Source organism: Saccostrea echinata, unplaced genomic scaffold (genome assembly GCF_033153115.1).
Source record: "Saccostrea echinata isolate AGI-Se365-2 ecotype Australia unplaced genomic scaffold, CSIRO_AGI_Sech_v1 ptg000002l, whole genome shotgun sequence".
In the NCBI taxonomy this organism is placed as follows: domain Eukaryota; kingdom Metazoa; phylum Mollusca; class Bivalvia; order Ostreida; family Ostreidae; genus Saccostrea; species Saccostrea echinata.
The window spans coordinates 23524218-23538917 of NW_026889751.1; the positions used below are offsets into that span (position 1 = coordinate 23524218).

Sequence of the window (14700 nt, forward strand, 5' to 3'; positions counted from 1 at the left end):
ACTTCTGAATGTGTTTTTATTTGCTATCTTGAGAACTACATGTATACAAATGCATTTACGCTTATATATTAACAATAGTTTTTGTGGGGAAGGGGGTTGGGTGGGGTCAATAATAAGCATTCAATTATCTTTCGTGTGAGTGCCCACTGAACTGTTTCTTTATTTTTACAAGGTCCCGAGTTGAAATCTTGAAATTCATTAAAAGTTTCGCATTCTACACTTGGCTACACTTGGGGATGTAAACTTGTCCTTTTTACAGATAAATAACTATTCCGTACAGATCTTTCAAAAAAAAAAATTATCTGACTATTGTGTACGTTTCCCCAGTCATTTTAGGACATATAGTATAAGCATATACAGTGCTTATTTCTATTGTTGCAATTGATGATCAATCGTTTAAAACTGGCGAATCGTGCATAAATGAGATATCATAAAATGAGCCGAGACATGTAAAGGGATCGCACTAGATCATGATTGATTATACATGTACTTAGTTACTCCGAAAAAAGTGTAAAATTTTACCATTTTTGATCTTCAACGGAATCATTAATATTTTTGATTTTCTTTCCCTAAATTGACATTTTTCGGAATTTCAAAGTATTAAGAATTTTAAAGAATTAACCTATCTATAGGAGAGAATTATTTCCTGGAAAAAGCTAGTTAATTACATGTCAAAATAAGTAAAATGGGTTTTTCGTAATTGTGTATTAAAAAATATTAGAGTTGTGAATTTTTTTAAACAGTAGTAAAAATTAATCAATGAAGTTTTATCATTTGAGCTACATATATTTACAATTACATGTTCTCAGTTTGAAGTCAATGGTCTAAATTCAGTTTTAAAGTTTTTTAACACTAGTCCTCCTATCTATGCATGATCTATAGAAATAAAATGATGTATGAAATACAGTATATGCATGAACTATAGAAATAAAATGATGTATGAAATACAGTATATAGCCTAAAGTCATCACCGGAACGGTGATTGATAAGCTTTTCGTACCTGTAGATTAAATAATGCGGCTATAGGTCCGTTATATTTATTATTTAGGCCTATTGCGGCCACGGGAGGACTCAGGATTCCTGATGTTATGAGAATATCATTTAAGACTTATTATAAAAATTATTAATAGGCCTTCTGTCTCCATACATACAAAACTACAGTAACTATATTCATGGACAGCATTTGCCCATCCCTCTCTTTTTACCAAGTTTTATGCCGTAATAGTGAAATCTGTCAAGTAATTCCCACGTCACAATAACGATATTTCTATTATGACGTCACCAATTCGATAACATGGCCAACTTATTACTACCTATAAAAAATCATACAAATTTTGTTCACAATGACCAGATTTGGTAAGTAAATTGGCTTTTTCGTAATTGTATATAAAAAATATTAGAGTTGTGATTTTTTTTTAAACAGTAGCTAAAAATTAATCAATGAACTTTTATTAATGTCGTTATTATAGCGTTCATGAAAAATTCCATCTTGAAAAAAGATGGTTCTAAATCATCTTGAAAAGTATTTTGTTAAAAGTAATTTCACATTTCATTCAAACAGTACAGTTTATTTGTCATTTGTCCGCGATTTATCAATACTCCCCCTCCCCCTTTACTTTTGGTGTAGCCAATGTAAGGATCATTAGAAGACAGGATTATTTCAAAGAGGGTGATTTTAATCAAGTAAAAAAGAATCCCCCCCCCCCAAAAAAAAAAATAAAGAGAGTAAGCAATGCATTAATACAATAAAGCGCTTTTTGTGAGGTGCCGGAAGTAGTAGAACTTAATTTTCAAACTCATTAAACTAGGAATGGACACTTGTCAATTTAGAAAATGTTTGGCAAAGCAAAATCGGATCCGTTTTCCCAGTTACCAACACTTGTTTTATGTGCATAAGACTTAATAGAAAAACGCATAAATGATTTATAATAATATGTAGCTTTTTCTAAACCGTTTCATTAATTAATATTAAGTAATTAAATTAATATTGGTCACCTGTCGTAGTAGGTGCTGGCTAAAAAGACTCCTCACTGCTCAAAGGCGCCGAGTACAGGTCTTTTGCAACACTCCACCGGCAAGTGGTGGCGTTTCAATATGAGTGAAAAATTCTCGAAGGGACGTTAAACAAACAAACAAAGGTATCAAACCTTCTCAAGAGTGAGCTTGCTCTAAAAAAGATCGTGAAAAAATTTGCAAACATTCCATCTGTGTTAAAACAAGAGGCCCATGGCCCACAGTGTTCACCTGAGTCACCTTGGCACTACAGATCTTCGGAATATACATCTATTCCTATGAATAATTTTTCGTCCCCAAGACTGAAGAGGTCATGACTTAACCAAACTTGAATCCATACTAAATGATGATTCAGAATGTTAAAATAAATAATGTGCCCTTTCTGTTCTGGAGAAGACATTTTATAAAATTTTCCCACATTCACATGTATTATGTGAAATTTGATCCCTGATTCTAGCCCCACCCTAACTCCAATCGCATCTTCTTGGACCTTTCTTGCAAGGTCAGATAAACAACTCGAATGTATTTACATCACGGTACGTTAAAATTTTTATACAAAATTGACTCGCTCCTATTAAAGTATTGGATAGACAGAAATGAGTGTCCCATTATGGTAAATTTTAAGTAATTAATTTCTTTACATTCAATGATCCTAAGCTTCAGACTCTACGGATAAGAGGTTTTCCTACACGCATTTCCATGTTTATAAAGGGGGGGGGGGGTCATGGACGCCTACGTAACACATTCGAGTTTGTTTTTCCGTTTGTCAGAAAGGTCCAAGAGATTTCAAATGACCTAACTCCATTGTCTATAATTTAAACACACCTGAATCCACATGTTATGGGAAAGTTTCCATATCAGTAAGATTTAGTGTGGCCTGCTACTCTCAACAATTCTTTTTAAAAATGTCGTATACATAGATGCACTGATTCGATACGCAAGAACATGTTCTAAGTACCATAAATTTTTAAACCGAGGCAAGCTACTGACAAATAAATTCATGTTACAAGGATTTCAACATCCCCGTTTAAAGTCAGTTTTTCGCAAATGCTACATAATGGTCGTTTTAATGACTTTTTTTTTTTAAATACAACCTATCGTTGAGTCGTATTCTGTCTGACATGTTTCCTACCATTTGTTAAGTTATTGCTTTTGTATTAAATTTGATTACAAAATACTGTCTACCAGATCAATACATAGGGCTTACGGTGGGTGTGACCGGTCGACAGGGGATACTTACTCTTTCTAGGCACCTGATCCCACCTCTGGTGTTTCCAGGCGTCCATACTTTTGCCCTGTTCACGTTTCTTTTTTCCTGCTGTATTAATGAGATTGATCGCTATTCGTTATCTTCACCTTTTACATTGGCAGCTTTTGAAAATAAACTATCTGTATGTACTATACTCAGTATGTTTTACTCTGAATTATTATGAATCTGGTTCATGTTTTTAACATACATTGTACATGTACTTTATCAACACCTCCCAAGAATTCTTAACTGAAGCTCTGCTGTTCCCAGAAGAATGTGTTATTTCATGACTCCCCTCTTACAGATAAAAATCTTTTAGAGTCTGGTTTGGTCAAACCAGAATCTGACTCTCACCTTTCAGCTGAATATTTTGTTCCGAGTTCTATGAATGCATTGTAAATACAGTTGAACTTCGTTATCATATACATGTACATCTATATTTTGAATACCATGGATATGTTGAAGTGATTAGAAGTCTGAACCACTTTTCCTTTATGTATTTTAACCTCATTATCTCAAATCCTCAGATATCTCCAATTTTTTTTTCTCAATCCCATCGAGACTGAGATAACTAGGTTTGACTGTATATGTATATATATTAGGGATGTCAACGAATAGTCGACTATTCGACTGTCAGTCGAATGGACCGACGATCGAATAATGAAACGACATTCGAATATTATAATTTAAAAAAATGCAATAAAAGAGTGATAACGATATGGAATTCTCATTTCAAAATTGAGAAACCGTCTTTCCTCGGAGATAGTTGATAAGATAATTTTCCTCTACAAAAAAAACTTGATTTTCCATGTCCGTATAGAAAGTACAGTAATTATAAATGCTTCACTACCGCGAGAATTAATTATCTACCAGTTACTGCTTGTGTTGTTTTTGTAATAAATCAACCATCAATATATATCTGGGCTTTGTTTGTAAAATAATTAATTGGACTTGATTTTATACGATGTACCAATTATCTTTTATTTTAAGATTGCTCAAATGCGAGGAACATGTGACATGTTTTGACGCTTCGATAATTATTAGAACAATTCGCTTGCATTTTAAATTGTTCATAATTAAGGTCATTTTGATAGCCAGAACGATCAATAAATGAATAAGCAGTAACTAACTGTTTAACAATTTAACAGCCACCTGGCGTTTGGATAGTGTGAGATTACCCCCCCCCCCCATTTATTTCACAATAAGCTTTAAAAAAATATCGGCTAGCAAATTTTGAACGCTAACTAAAATAAAAACTAACTGCATGTAGAGACCAATTTATGAATTCGATTGATGGGGAAATCATGATTTTAAGGGATATTAGATTTCTAAATTTATTTCATATAATCTTGCTATCCAACGTTACGCTGCATTAATTTTTATGTTACTTTTTAAACAGATTAAGGGGTTTTGAATTATAAATACGTCATGTACCAGTGAAGTTTGAAATAAAATTTTATTTTCAGAAAATGTTCCGAATATTCGACTATCGTTCGAATAATGCAATCGAATAATCGACTAGGAAAAATAAATATTTTGACATCCCTAATATATATATATATATATATATAAATGAACTGTAAAGAATTCTCAATTGAGTCCAACATGTTACCAAAAGAGTGAAATTATGAAACATGATTTGATTCTTCTACCAGGAAAGATCATATTGGACATGAAATAACATCTCAGAGGAAGAAATGGCCAGAGAGATGGGGATACTTAGTGCAAGAATATAAAATTGTAAGTGTCTTTTTTTAAAATTTAATATCCTATTTTGTTACCCTGAAGTTAGAAGAAGCATACAAAAACAAGTTTCTCCACACCAATTTATAATATACATAGTTATTTATTTGAATCAAAAGATGTCAATGCACAAATTTCAATGACAACCATTACAGCTGAACAGACAGCTCATGGGTCAAGATGTGAGACCCAAATCAAGTAAAGGCAGTGGATCTTCAACAACAGGCCTCAAACTCCCTCCCATCCACCCGTCACAGCATCCAAAGGGGTTCCCTGTGACCACCTCACAACAGATTGGCTGGAAGTCTGCCCGTAAAGAATGTCAGTTGGAAATCTATGGGCGCTATGGCCCTGGGCCTAAATCCAGGGGCCAGAACGGAATTTTGAAACTGTTGAAGTGGCCCCAAGAAGGCTCTCCTTGAGTTCCATTTCCAATGTTTATGAAATTTTATCCACAGAAATTTTTTTAATCCATAATTTTGTTAAATTTAGAATTATTTAACCAAAATAATCATATTGTTCAATAAGAGGAATGTGATTCAAATGGTATTTTGTGATATGTAACAGTTTTATTAATCATGCAATAAAAGTTGATCAGAAACCAGCATACACTGGGCCACTTGACTTTTTTTTTGAATTGTCACATATAATCACTCCTTATCTCTCCTCTTCACCCTCAGAACTGTCCTCCTCACTCTCTTCATACACAGCAATGTGTCTCCTGTTGGCATTTACCACAGTTATCTCCCCTTCATCATATTCATCATCACTAGGGGGCAGCATGTCAGCTGGAATTCCCTCATCTGCATTGCTTTCCTTTAGCACAAATTCAGCTGGCCTGTAGGATAGGAATAGAATTAATATAAACAGCTCTAAAACTGATTTCAAAACTGTAGTTTGATTAGTTACAGAAGATAAAACTTGCCAAGATATTTTTTCAATGTACAGATGCAATGCATACATTGTAAATGGATTTAGGAGATTTATGGTTCATGATCACTCTGCTCTCTCTTATAAAATTTTGCTTGATGAATAATAATTCACCAAAAGAAACCTAAATAATAATTGAAATGCAAATAAATTTAGCATACCCTGCAGTGCAAAATTTGACAGAAATCACTTTTTAACTTGATAGTTTTTTTTTAATAGGATTTTAGTCATTCATCCCAGTGAGAGTTACCTCTCTTATCACAGGGTCAATAAACCTTGATTAGTGAAGATTCTGTGAATTGGCCAAAATATCTGAAATAGGTTTGGGGTGGAGGGGCTGACGAAATATGGGCTTTAGCAAGCCCAAGATGGTTTATATGAGTAACAAAAATTGAAGTGTGACAGTTTATTCAACAACTTTTACATTCTGACCTGGCTGAATGAATCCCTACGCCATTGTAAGGAAGTCTGAATCATCCTTATGTTTGTGTTTAGCTTACTTGGAGACGAAAGCAAACGTCTGGATGATGCAGACTAAATCAAAACATAGACAAAACAATAGGGGTGCAACGATACACTAACCTCACGATACGATACGTATCACGGTATTCAGTTCACGATACGATACGTATCACGATACATGACAGGGTTAAAAAGTCTTTCAAGTTTGTCATCATATTTTTTTTACACTTGACAGGGTTATACAAAATGTTCATATTTTTTAATAATAATTAAAATAACAGTTTGTTAACTTGAATTGGATTGTTAGGTAGATCTTTGAGTTGTGACAACATTCTAAACCAATAATGAACATTTACAGGGAACTACGGGGACCTTTCCTTATAATCTTCCTTTTAAATTGGAATGAAAAAGGAAGACATTCATTCTTTTATTCCTTTTGTTTACGTAGAAAACCAGTTGTCATATTTCTCGTGTTAATATGGTTTAGTCAACAAGACAGCGAATTTTCATCGAAATACACACCGTGATGAAATATCGTGTATTACCAAAGAATACGTTTAGATCTAAAGGGTTTATCATTTGTCTTAACACCTATAACTTATAATTAGGGGTGAAACGATACATCTCCCTCACGGTTCGATACGTATTGTATAATTTTGTCTCGGTTCGGTTATTTTCGATACGATACATTTTGATAGAAGGAAACAAATTCAACGTTGTTTTATGCTTTCTTCTTCTAAATCTAGTCACATATTTTACGAATTTTATTTGCAAATTGACTAGAAGAAATTGATTAAAATTATTTGACTGTCAAAAATTATTTTACAAGCTATCAGTCATCAAAAATTTACGTTTTCTATACTTATTTTTACTGAGTAACGTGTTTTGCCTTATGCCAAACCCGACTGAATAACGATCCCGATCGAAAAATGAACCGAACCGAAAATTAGAGATTTTGCACCGTGTATCAAACCGAGAAAAAATACCGCGGTGAATCGATACCGCGGTGAACCGTTTCACTCCTACTTATAATCACATTAAGTCCTTCTCTGTGTTAAATCTGAGGTCTGTAAGATGCTGGAGATGAGTTTAACTGCCGTAAATGCGTTATCGGCGACATCATGTTTTGCGCGGAAGCCATTTTGAAATAGTGAAAAAGGAAATAAAACGGACAAAACGGATAATTCTGGACCGATTGAACCGAACCGTGATATCAGTTTAGCGTATCGTGAATTGAACCATGGAAAAATATACCGCGATATACCGTCAAACGGTTTATCGTTGCACCCTTACAAAACAACTTGAATTTTTTACGTGGACAAAAACGGAAACATATTGTTTCAAAATAAAAAGTACCAAAATATTGGAAAACACTCGTAAATATCAGATTCTTGGATTTAAATTAGCGGAACTCTGTGAAATATCGTAACAGAATCATCACTGCTTTATACTTCAGCAGACAAATTCTGAACTCTTCAGGATGATATAAGGCTTTGTCAGCTTACCATTTCCCCTCCTCCTGGATATACTTGATTTGCTCTTTGTAAAGTATTGCCGCAATTTCTGCCTTCACCTTTTCACCTTCCTGGATAGGCTCAATAAGTACATAGTCTCCTAGAAAAAAAAAATTAGGTCTTTCAGCATTGTCTCAAGATATGGTCCAAAGTCCACTCATAGCTCTCTCTCCTACCACTGGCTGCTTGAACACATAAAGTCTCATAATCTTGAATAATTAATCACACCTAATGTGTGATGACATGTTATAAACTAACAAGAGGCCCAAGGGCCTTAACGGTCACCTGAGTACAATACAACAATTTAGAGGATCCATAAACTGAAAAATGAAGCTTTGTTGCCCAAAAGCAAGAAAAATAGTATGATTAGCATCAACAAATTAATTGGTCTAGTATCTATCTGCCTATCTGACTTTCCAAGTCATTAAATCTATGAAAGTACATTTTCATTATACAATAAATTATCTTGCATAATTCTCTTATTCTATTAAGCTTTCAAATACATTATTTACATTGATTAATTATCAAAGGTGAATGGCAAAGGGGAATAACTTTGCTCAGCAGAATACAAGTTAATAGAGCCCTGGCCAGGACTAGAACACTTGACTAAATTGTCCAGGTGTTCAAAAATTTGGTAAAAATACCCTTGCATATTAAAACTTTTACTCTGTTTGCCTTGAACATCCCCAGAAGCATAGAAGATTTTCAAAGAAATGCATTTTCACCATAAAATTAAATAAATAAAGCCCCATCCTTACCCAGAACATCTGACCCATTGGCCACGAACTCACAATTCTGGAAGAAGCACCCTTTCTCATTATAACTATACACTTGTTTCTTTACTTTATAACCAGTAGTAGAAAAAATATTTTGAAAGAAATTATGCATTTTCACTATATATAATCAATAGAGCTCTTTCCCCCTCACCAGAACCCCTGACCGAAAGGCCATGAGGCATTCTTCCTTATCATAACCATGCACTTCCTTTGTTTGAAAAATACCCAGGCGCACACAAGATTTTGAAAGAATTCATGCCAATTCCCTATCTAATCAATAAAGCCCCGCCCTAACACCAGAACCCCTTACCCAGAGGCCATTAAATTCATAATTTCTGAGGCAGCCATGCTCATCATAACTATGTACTTAGTTTATTTAATATTCAGGAGCAGAGAAGATTTTCAAAGAATTAATGCAATTTTACTATATAATCAATGGAGCCCATCCCTAACACCAGAACCCCTGACCCAAGGGCCATGAAACAATTTCTGAAAAGGCAGTCATGCTCACCATAACTATATTCTTAGTTAGTTTATTTAATACCCAGGAGCAGAGAAAAAGATTTTCAAAGAATTAATGCAATTCTACTATATAATCAATAGAGCCCTGCCCTAACACCAGAACCCCTGACCCAAGGGCCATGAAATTCAAAATTTTGGAAGAGGCACTCTTGCTCATCATAACTATGTACTAAGTTACTTTATTTAATGCCCAGGAGCAGAGAAGATTTTCAAAGAATTAATGCATTTTAACTATATAATCAATAGAGCCCCACCCTAACACCAGAACCTCTGACCCTGGGGCCATGAAATTCACAATTTTGAAAGAGGCACTCTTGTTCTTCATAACTATGTACTTAATACCCAGGAGCAGAGAAAATTATTGCAATTCTACTATATAATCAATAGAGCCCTGCCCTAACACCAGAACCCCTGATCCTGGGGCCATGAAATTCAAAATTTTGAAAGAGGCACTCTAGCTCATCATAACTATATACTAAGTTAGTTTATCTAATACCCAGGAGCAGAGAAGAAGATTTTCAAAGAATTAATGCCTTTTCACTATATAATCAATAGAGCCCCACCCTAACACCAGAATCCCTGACCCTGGGGTCATGAAATTCATAATTTCAGAAGAGGCACTCTTGCTCATCATAAATATGTACTAACTTAGTTCATTTAATATCCAGGAGCAGATAAGAAGATTTTCAAAGAATTAATGCATCTTCACTATATAATCAATAGAGCCCCGCCCTAACACCAGAACCCCTGACCCTGGGGCCATGAAATTCAAAATTTTGGAAGAGGCACTCTTGCTCATCATAACTAAGTACTAAATTAGTTCATTTAATAACCAGGAGCAGATAAGAAGATTTTCAAAGAATTAATGCATTTTAACTAATGTATATAATCAATAAAGCCCTGCCCTAACACCAGAATCCCTGACCCTGGGGCCATGAAATTCACAATTTTGGAAGAGGCACTCTTGCTCATCATAAATATGTACTAAGTTACTTTATTTAATACCCAGGAGCAGAGAAGAAGATTTTCAAAGAATTAATACATTTTCACTATATACTCAATAGAGCCCTGCCCTAACACCAGAACCCCTGACCCAGGGGCCATGAAATTCACAATTTTGAAAGAGGCACTCTTGCTCATCATAACTATATACTTAGTAAATTTATTTAATACCCAGGAGCAGAGAAGAAGATTTTCAAAGAATTAATGCATTTTCTCTATATAATCAATAGAGCCCCACCCTAACACCAGAACCCCTGATCCTGGGGCCATGAATTTCACAATTTTGAAAGAGGCACTCTTGTTCTTCATAACTATGTACTTAGTTACTTTATTTAATACCCAGGAGCAGAGAAGAAGATTTTCAAAGAAATAATGCACTTTCCCTATATGATCTATATAGCCCCACCCTAGCACCAGAACCCCTGACCCTGGGGCCATGAATTTCACAATTTTGGTAGAGGACTCAATGCTTATTACAATGATGCCAACAGTTTGACTGCTTGATGTCCAGGAGTAAAGAAGAAGATTTTTAAAGATTGCATTATTTTTGGTGGTTTTAGCCCCACCCCTCAGGCCCCAGGGGGGCAGGGACCATGGAATTCACAATTTTTGTTCCCCTTCACCCATAGGTGCTATATGCCAAATTTGGTTGAAATTGGTTAAGCGGTTTCAGAGAAGAAGCTAAAAATGTTCAAATGTTAACACACGACGCACACCGCACGACGCACGACGCACGCCGACGGACGAGAACGGATAGCAATAGGTCACCTGAGTGACTCAGGTGACCTAATAAAAATTATTGTTTATATTAAATTTTATGTGAATTAGTTGAATCTGATCCAATGAGAATTATTTCCTAGAAAAATACTACTCTCTGGAAGATGAAATCCAAACACTCTAGCGTGAAGAACATAGCAACAGTCAACATTGTTTGACAACAGGTGATATTCAAAAAAAAATATGGACTAAGCAGAATTTGCACATTCAGCTTACTATTATATGTACACATATTTGTTTAAAACATTCAGTATAATACAATAAATATTGCATGAAGTTAAGGGTAACATTGAAAAATTTTCACCCCTTGAAAACCACCTCAGCTGTGCTTCAGCTGACAATGGTTTTATTGGGATAAAAATTTTCAATGTTATCCTCAACTAAATACAATATTTATATAAAAATATTGCAATTACATTCAATAATGTACAATAAATTCTTTTCTCATTCAACCACTGCCAGAATGGGATAGGAATGTATGTACGTTTTGGCAGATGTTTGCGATGATGGTCTGCCAAGTCAAATTTGCAATTATTGTTTATCACTTATCTAACAAAATTCATTTTGATGACAGTACATGTATCTTTATTGTCAAACCAGTTCTGAATCAATTCTACATGATTTGATTATAAATTCTTAGTGATTATTAGTCCACTCCTTCTCATGTAGATTAATTCCATCATTAACTTGCTTATCTTATTATTATAACCCAGTAAATAAAATTTACATTATATGTAAGAGATGAATTTAATTTTTGAGAATTCATAAGGACATGAACTATGATGCTTCACGTGGGCATATTTCATGAATAATATAATTGAAATTACTCTATAGTTTTTTTACAATAAAAAATTATAAAAGTGCACAAGAAAAAAAAACTAACTCATTAGATAAATACCTCTTTTGATCCAGACATTTTTTCTAAACCGTGTGGGCATGCTGACAAGGAAGCGCTCATTTTGGGCAGTCTCTACTTCATGCAAGTTATTTCCCCTGCCAGCAGTCACCTGTAAATTATTATATGTATATCACTGTTGTATTTCTGTACTATAAAATGGTGTGTTCTATTAATCAATTGCAATTTGAAAGCATTGCAACCCTCCCCCCTCTCTACCCCCCCCCCCCCCCCCCCCCCCAAAGAAAGTTACTGAGAACTGAATAAAATTGAAAAGATGAATGTGACATGCGTACCCTGACAATTTGTTGATCCTCCGTTGGCAGAATAAACTCATCTAAGACTTCCTTAGTGACATGTTTTCTCTTTGTGGCTTTAGACATCTTAATAATTCATCTGAAAATTTCATCAGATTTGCATCATCATGACAAAATTCAGTCTCATGATCATCCTACCAAATATTTTACAAGTGTGAACAAAGTATTCTTTCATGTTTTAAAAGGTTTACTCCTTACAAATCAGTTTGAAAGTGTTTATTTCTCTCTCTCTGTAAATGGACCCTGATCTGTGTCATGACCACTGTAACATTATAAAGAGTTTAGACTATAAATAGCACTGATCACAGGTACTTGGGTCTTGGTTTATAAATATGTATACCTACTGATATGTAAAAAAAGTAGTATTTTTACAGACCAATAAGTATACATATTTATAAACCAAGAGACCCAAGTACCTGTGGCACTGATGTGTAAAGTAAGTAACAACTTACTGTTGTGAAAGTATTGACAGGTAAATTAATAGCAGTTTGCCATATACTAGTAATCAAAATTATTTTAGTATAATGTCACACTGTGCCATAATACTCATGTTGAAACTTGGCATTAGAAACTGAACACATGATAAATATCAGAGGAACTTCGAGTTAAACTTAAGGGCGTTAAAAAAGTTGTTTCTTTACCCTGGCAATCTACCGCACAATACCTTAAAACTGGAATCAACGATGGGTGATTTGAATCCAAGTATCAGACCAATGATTGAAGGTTTTTCTGATCTTTTTTCTGTCACTGTCGAAACTGACGAAAGTCGAGTGCAATTTGCACGAGATCGGAAATATGTCCAACAACAATTTGAATCCCGAACTCGATTTTATTACGCCAGTGTGTTACGAATCTGGGTGGTTCGCCCCTTATTACCTGTTCGTGCTGAGTGGTTTCGCGTCATTTCCCTGTTCGCCCTAAGTGGATTCGCTCCGAGTGGTTTTCTTCAAACATACACTGTACTTGATGTTTATTTAAGCAAAAGCCGTTTGATCAGTGCATGTTTAGACTAACATAATTATTGAGCACTTCAATTAAATTCAATTGTGTCTATGAGTTGCCGATTAATACTATAAATAATTATGTACGATTTTAACGATGATACGAACTTATTTTTAAAATAATCACAAACGTGGAAAAAATTCATCTATATTACAATAATAATTATGTAAAATACATAAGTTTAGTTTAATCGTTTCAATTTTATTCAGATAATCTCCACGCCTCTTTTTTCTGAAATGTTAACAGAGAAGGCAGTCCGATCCTCAGGTTCTGAAAATCATTTAAGTGATTGAAAATGCTCACAAAAATGTCTCTGACTTCACAGAGTAACGTGAATTTAGTCTTGGTATTTCTTCAAAGTTCATCATTATAGTTAATCACATTATATAGGGAAAATTACCAAATTTTGCGCTATGTAGAGATCTGTATTTTAATCAGATTGGGGGTGTTGGTACCAAAATATTATTTGATAAATTATTTCATCAGGATTTTTGCATTATGTTTAAATTGCTAAGGAAAGCTCAAATTGATTTGTAAACGATAAAGATTTTTTCCCTACTAACTCCACAGAAAATATGATTTATACAATTTCCTGGTCTAAAAAGTAGCTTATCAACATAAATACCATAGATTCCAAAATCCTTATTCTATCATAATTAAATTGCTTCGAAGAAATTGAAGTTATCGTACATGATAATAGTGAAATTAAGCAATAAATTTAGGATGGAGAGGTTGAAAGACTGGCATACATGTACATGTATTTACCTAATTAATTTATTTAATTAATTTATCCAAGGTTTAAAGATAACATTCAAAAATGAATACAGTAAGGTAAAAAGTAAATTTACAAACATCAGATATTTGATTTAAACGTTGAATGTTATCTGTAAACTTTAGAAAGTGACACATAACTCTTAAAACATCCTCCCTTCCGACCATTCAGTTACAGCGTGCTAGTCCGCCATGTACAACAATTGCAGCTCGATTTGTACGATGCATTAGGTTTATCAATCTATTGATCTGAGCGAAAGAAATATTCTTAGGCATTTTCAAGTGCCTGTTTTTCAGATATTGAGGTCGAATTTTCTCTAACCTGGCAAAATGTAGTAACCCTTGGACTTCCGGTCAAAGAACTGTCATTCATGCTTATGAAACGCATGAGCCTGATGAGTCATTATGTAATGCATATTTGCATCTGCAACTCTCTTTTACCTTTATTTTGAGAATTTCCAGCAAGGGCAATGAAAATGCGTGCTTTCAGCCATTTTGAGGAAATATTTGCATCACATCGGGAAAAGAAAGAAGGATTTGTTTTTCGGAATATTAGTGCAATACTTATGATTAACAGCTACAAACCCATGAAAACCCAAATTATTGTTAAATGTTTTATTAAACATGCATTTTTTGATTTCTGTTAATAGGGTCAAAATCAACTTCCGGTAATGGAATGAAAATCATTCAACCGCTAAATTACTGATTTGGCAAAGTTGAAGATGTC

The 14700-nt window shown here is 34.2% G+C and overlaps 2 protein-coding genes across 2 annotated transcripts; one reads left to right on the plus strand and one right to left on the minus strand.

Annotated features, from left to right (window-relative positions):
• Nucleotides 1–1292: 1292 nt before the first annotated feature.
• On the plus strand, nucleotides 1293–5504 carry LOC133175116 (ciliary microtubule inner protein 1-like). Its single transcript, XM_061310252.1, has 3 exons — nucleotides 1293–1356; nucleotides 4918–5002; nucleotides 5161–5504. Exons 1-3 carry the CDS (start codon nucleotides 1295–1297, stop codon nucleotides 5425–5427), a joined length of 414 nt encoding a protein of 137 aa, XP_061166236.1. The 5' UTR covers nucleotides 1293–1294; the 3' UTR covers nucleotides 5428–5504.
• Nucleotides 5505–5520: 16 nt separating this feature from the next.
• On the minus strand, nucleotides 5521–12972 carry LOC133175105 (probable RNA-binding protein EIF1AD). The gene is made up of 5 exons (XM_061310240.1): nucleotides 12865–12972; nucleotides 12180–12279; nucleotides 11887–11995; nucleotides 7903–8011; nucleotides 5521–5843 (listed from the first exon to the last, which is right to left on the minus strand). Exons 2-5 carry the CDS (start codon nucleotides 12264–12266, stop codon nucleotides 5663–5665), a joined length of 486 nt encoding a protein of 161 aa, XP_061166224.1. The 5' UTR covers nucleotides 12267–12279; nucleotides 12865–12972; the 3' UTR covers nucleotides 5521–5662.
• Nucleotides 12973–14700: the final 1728 nt, after the last annotated feature.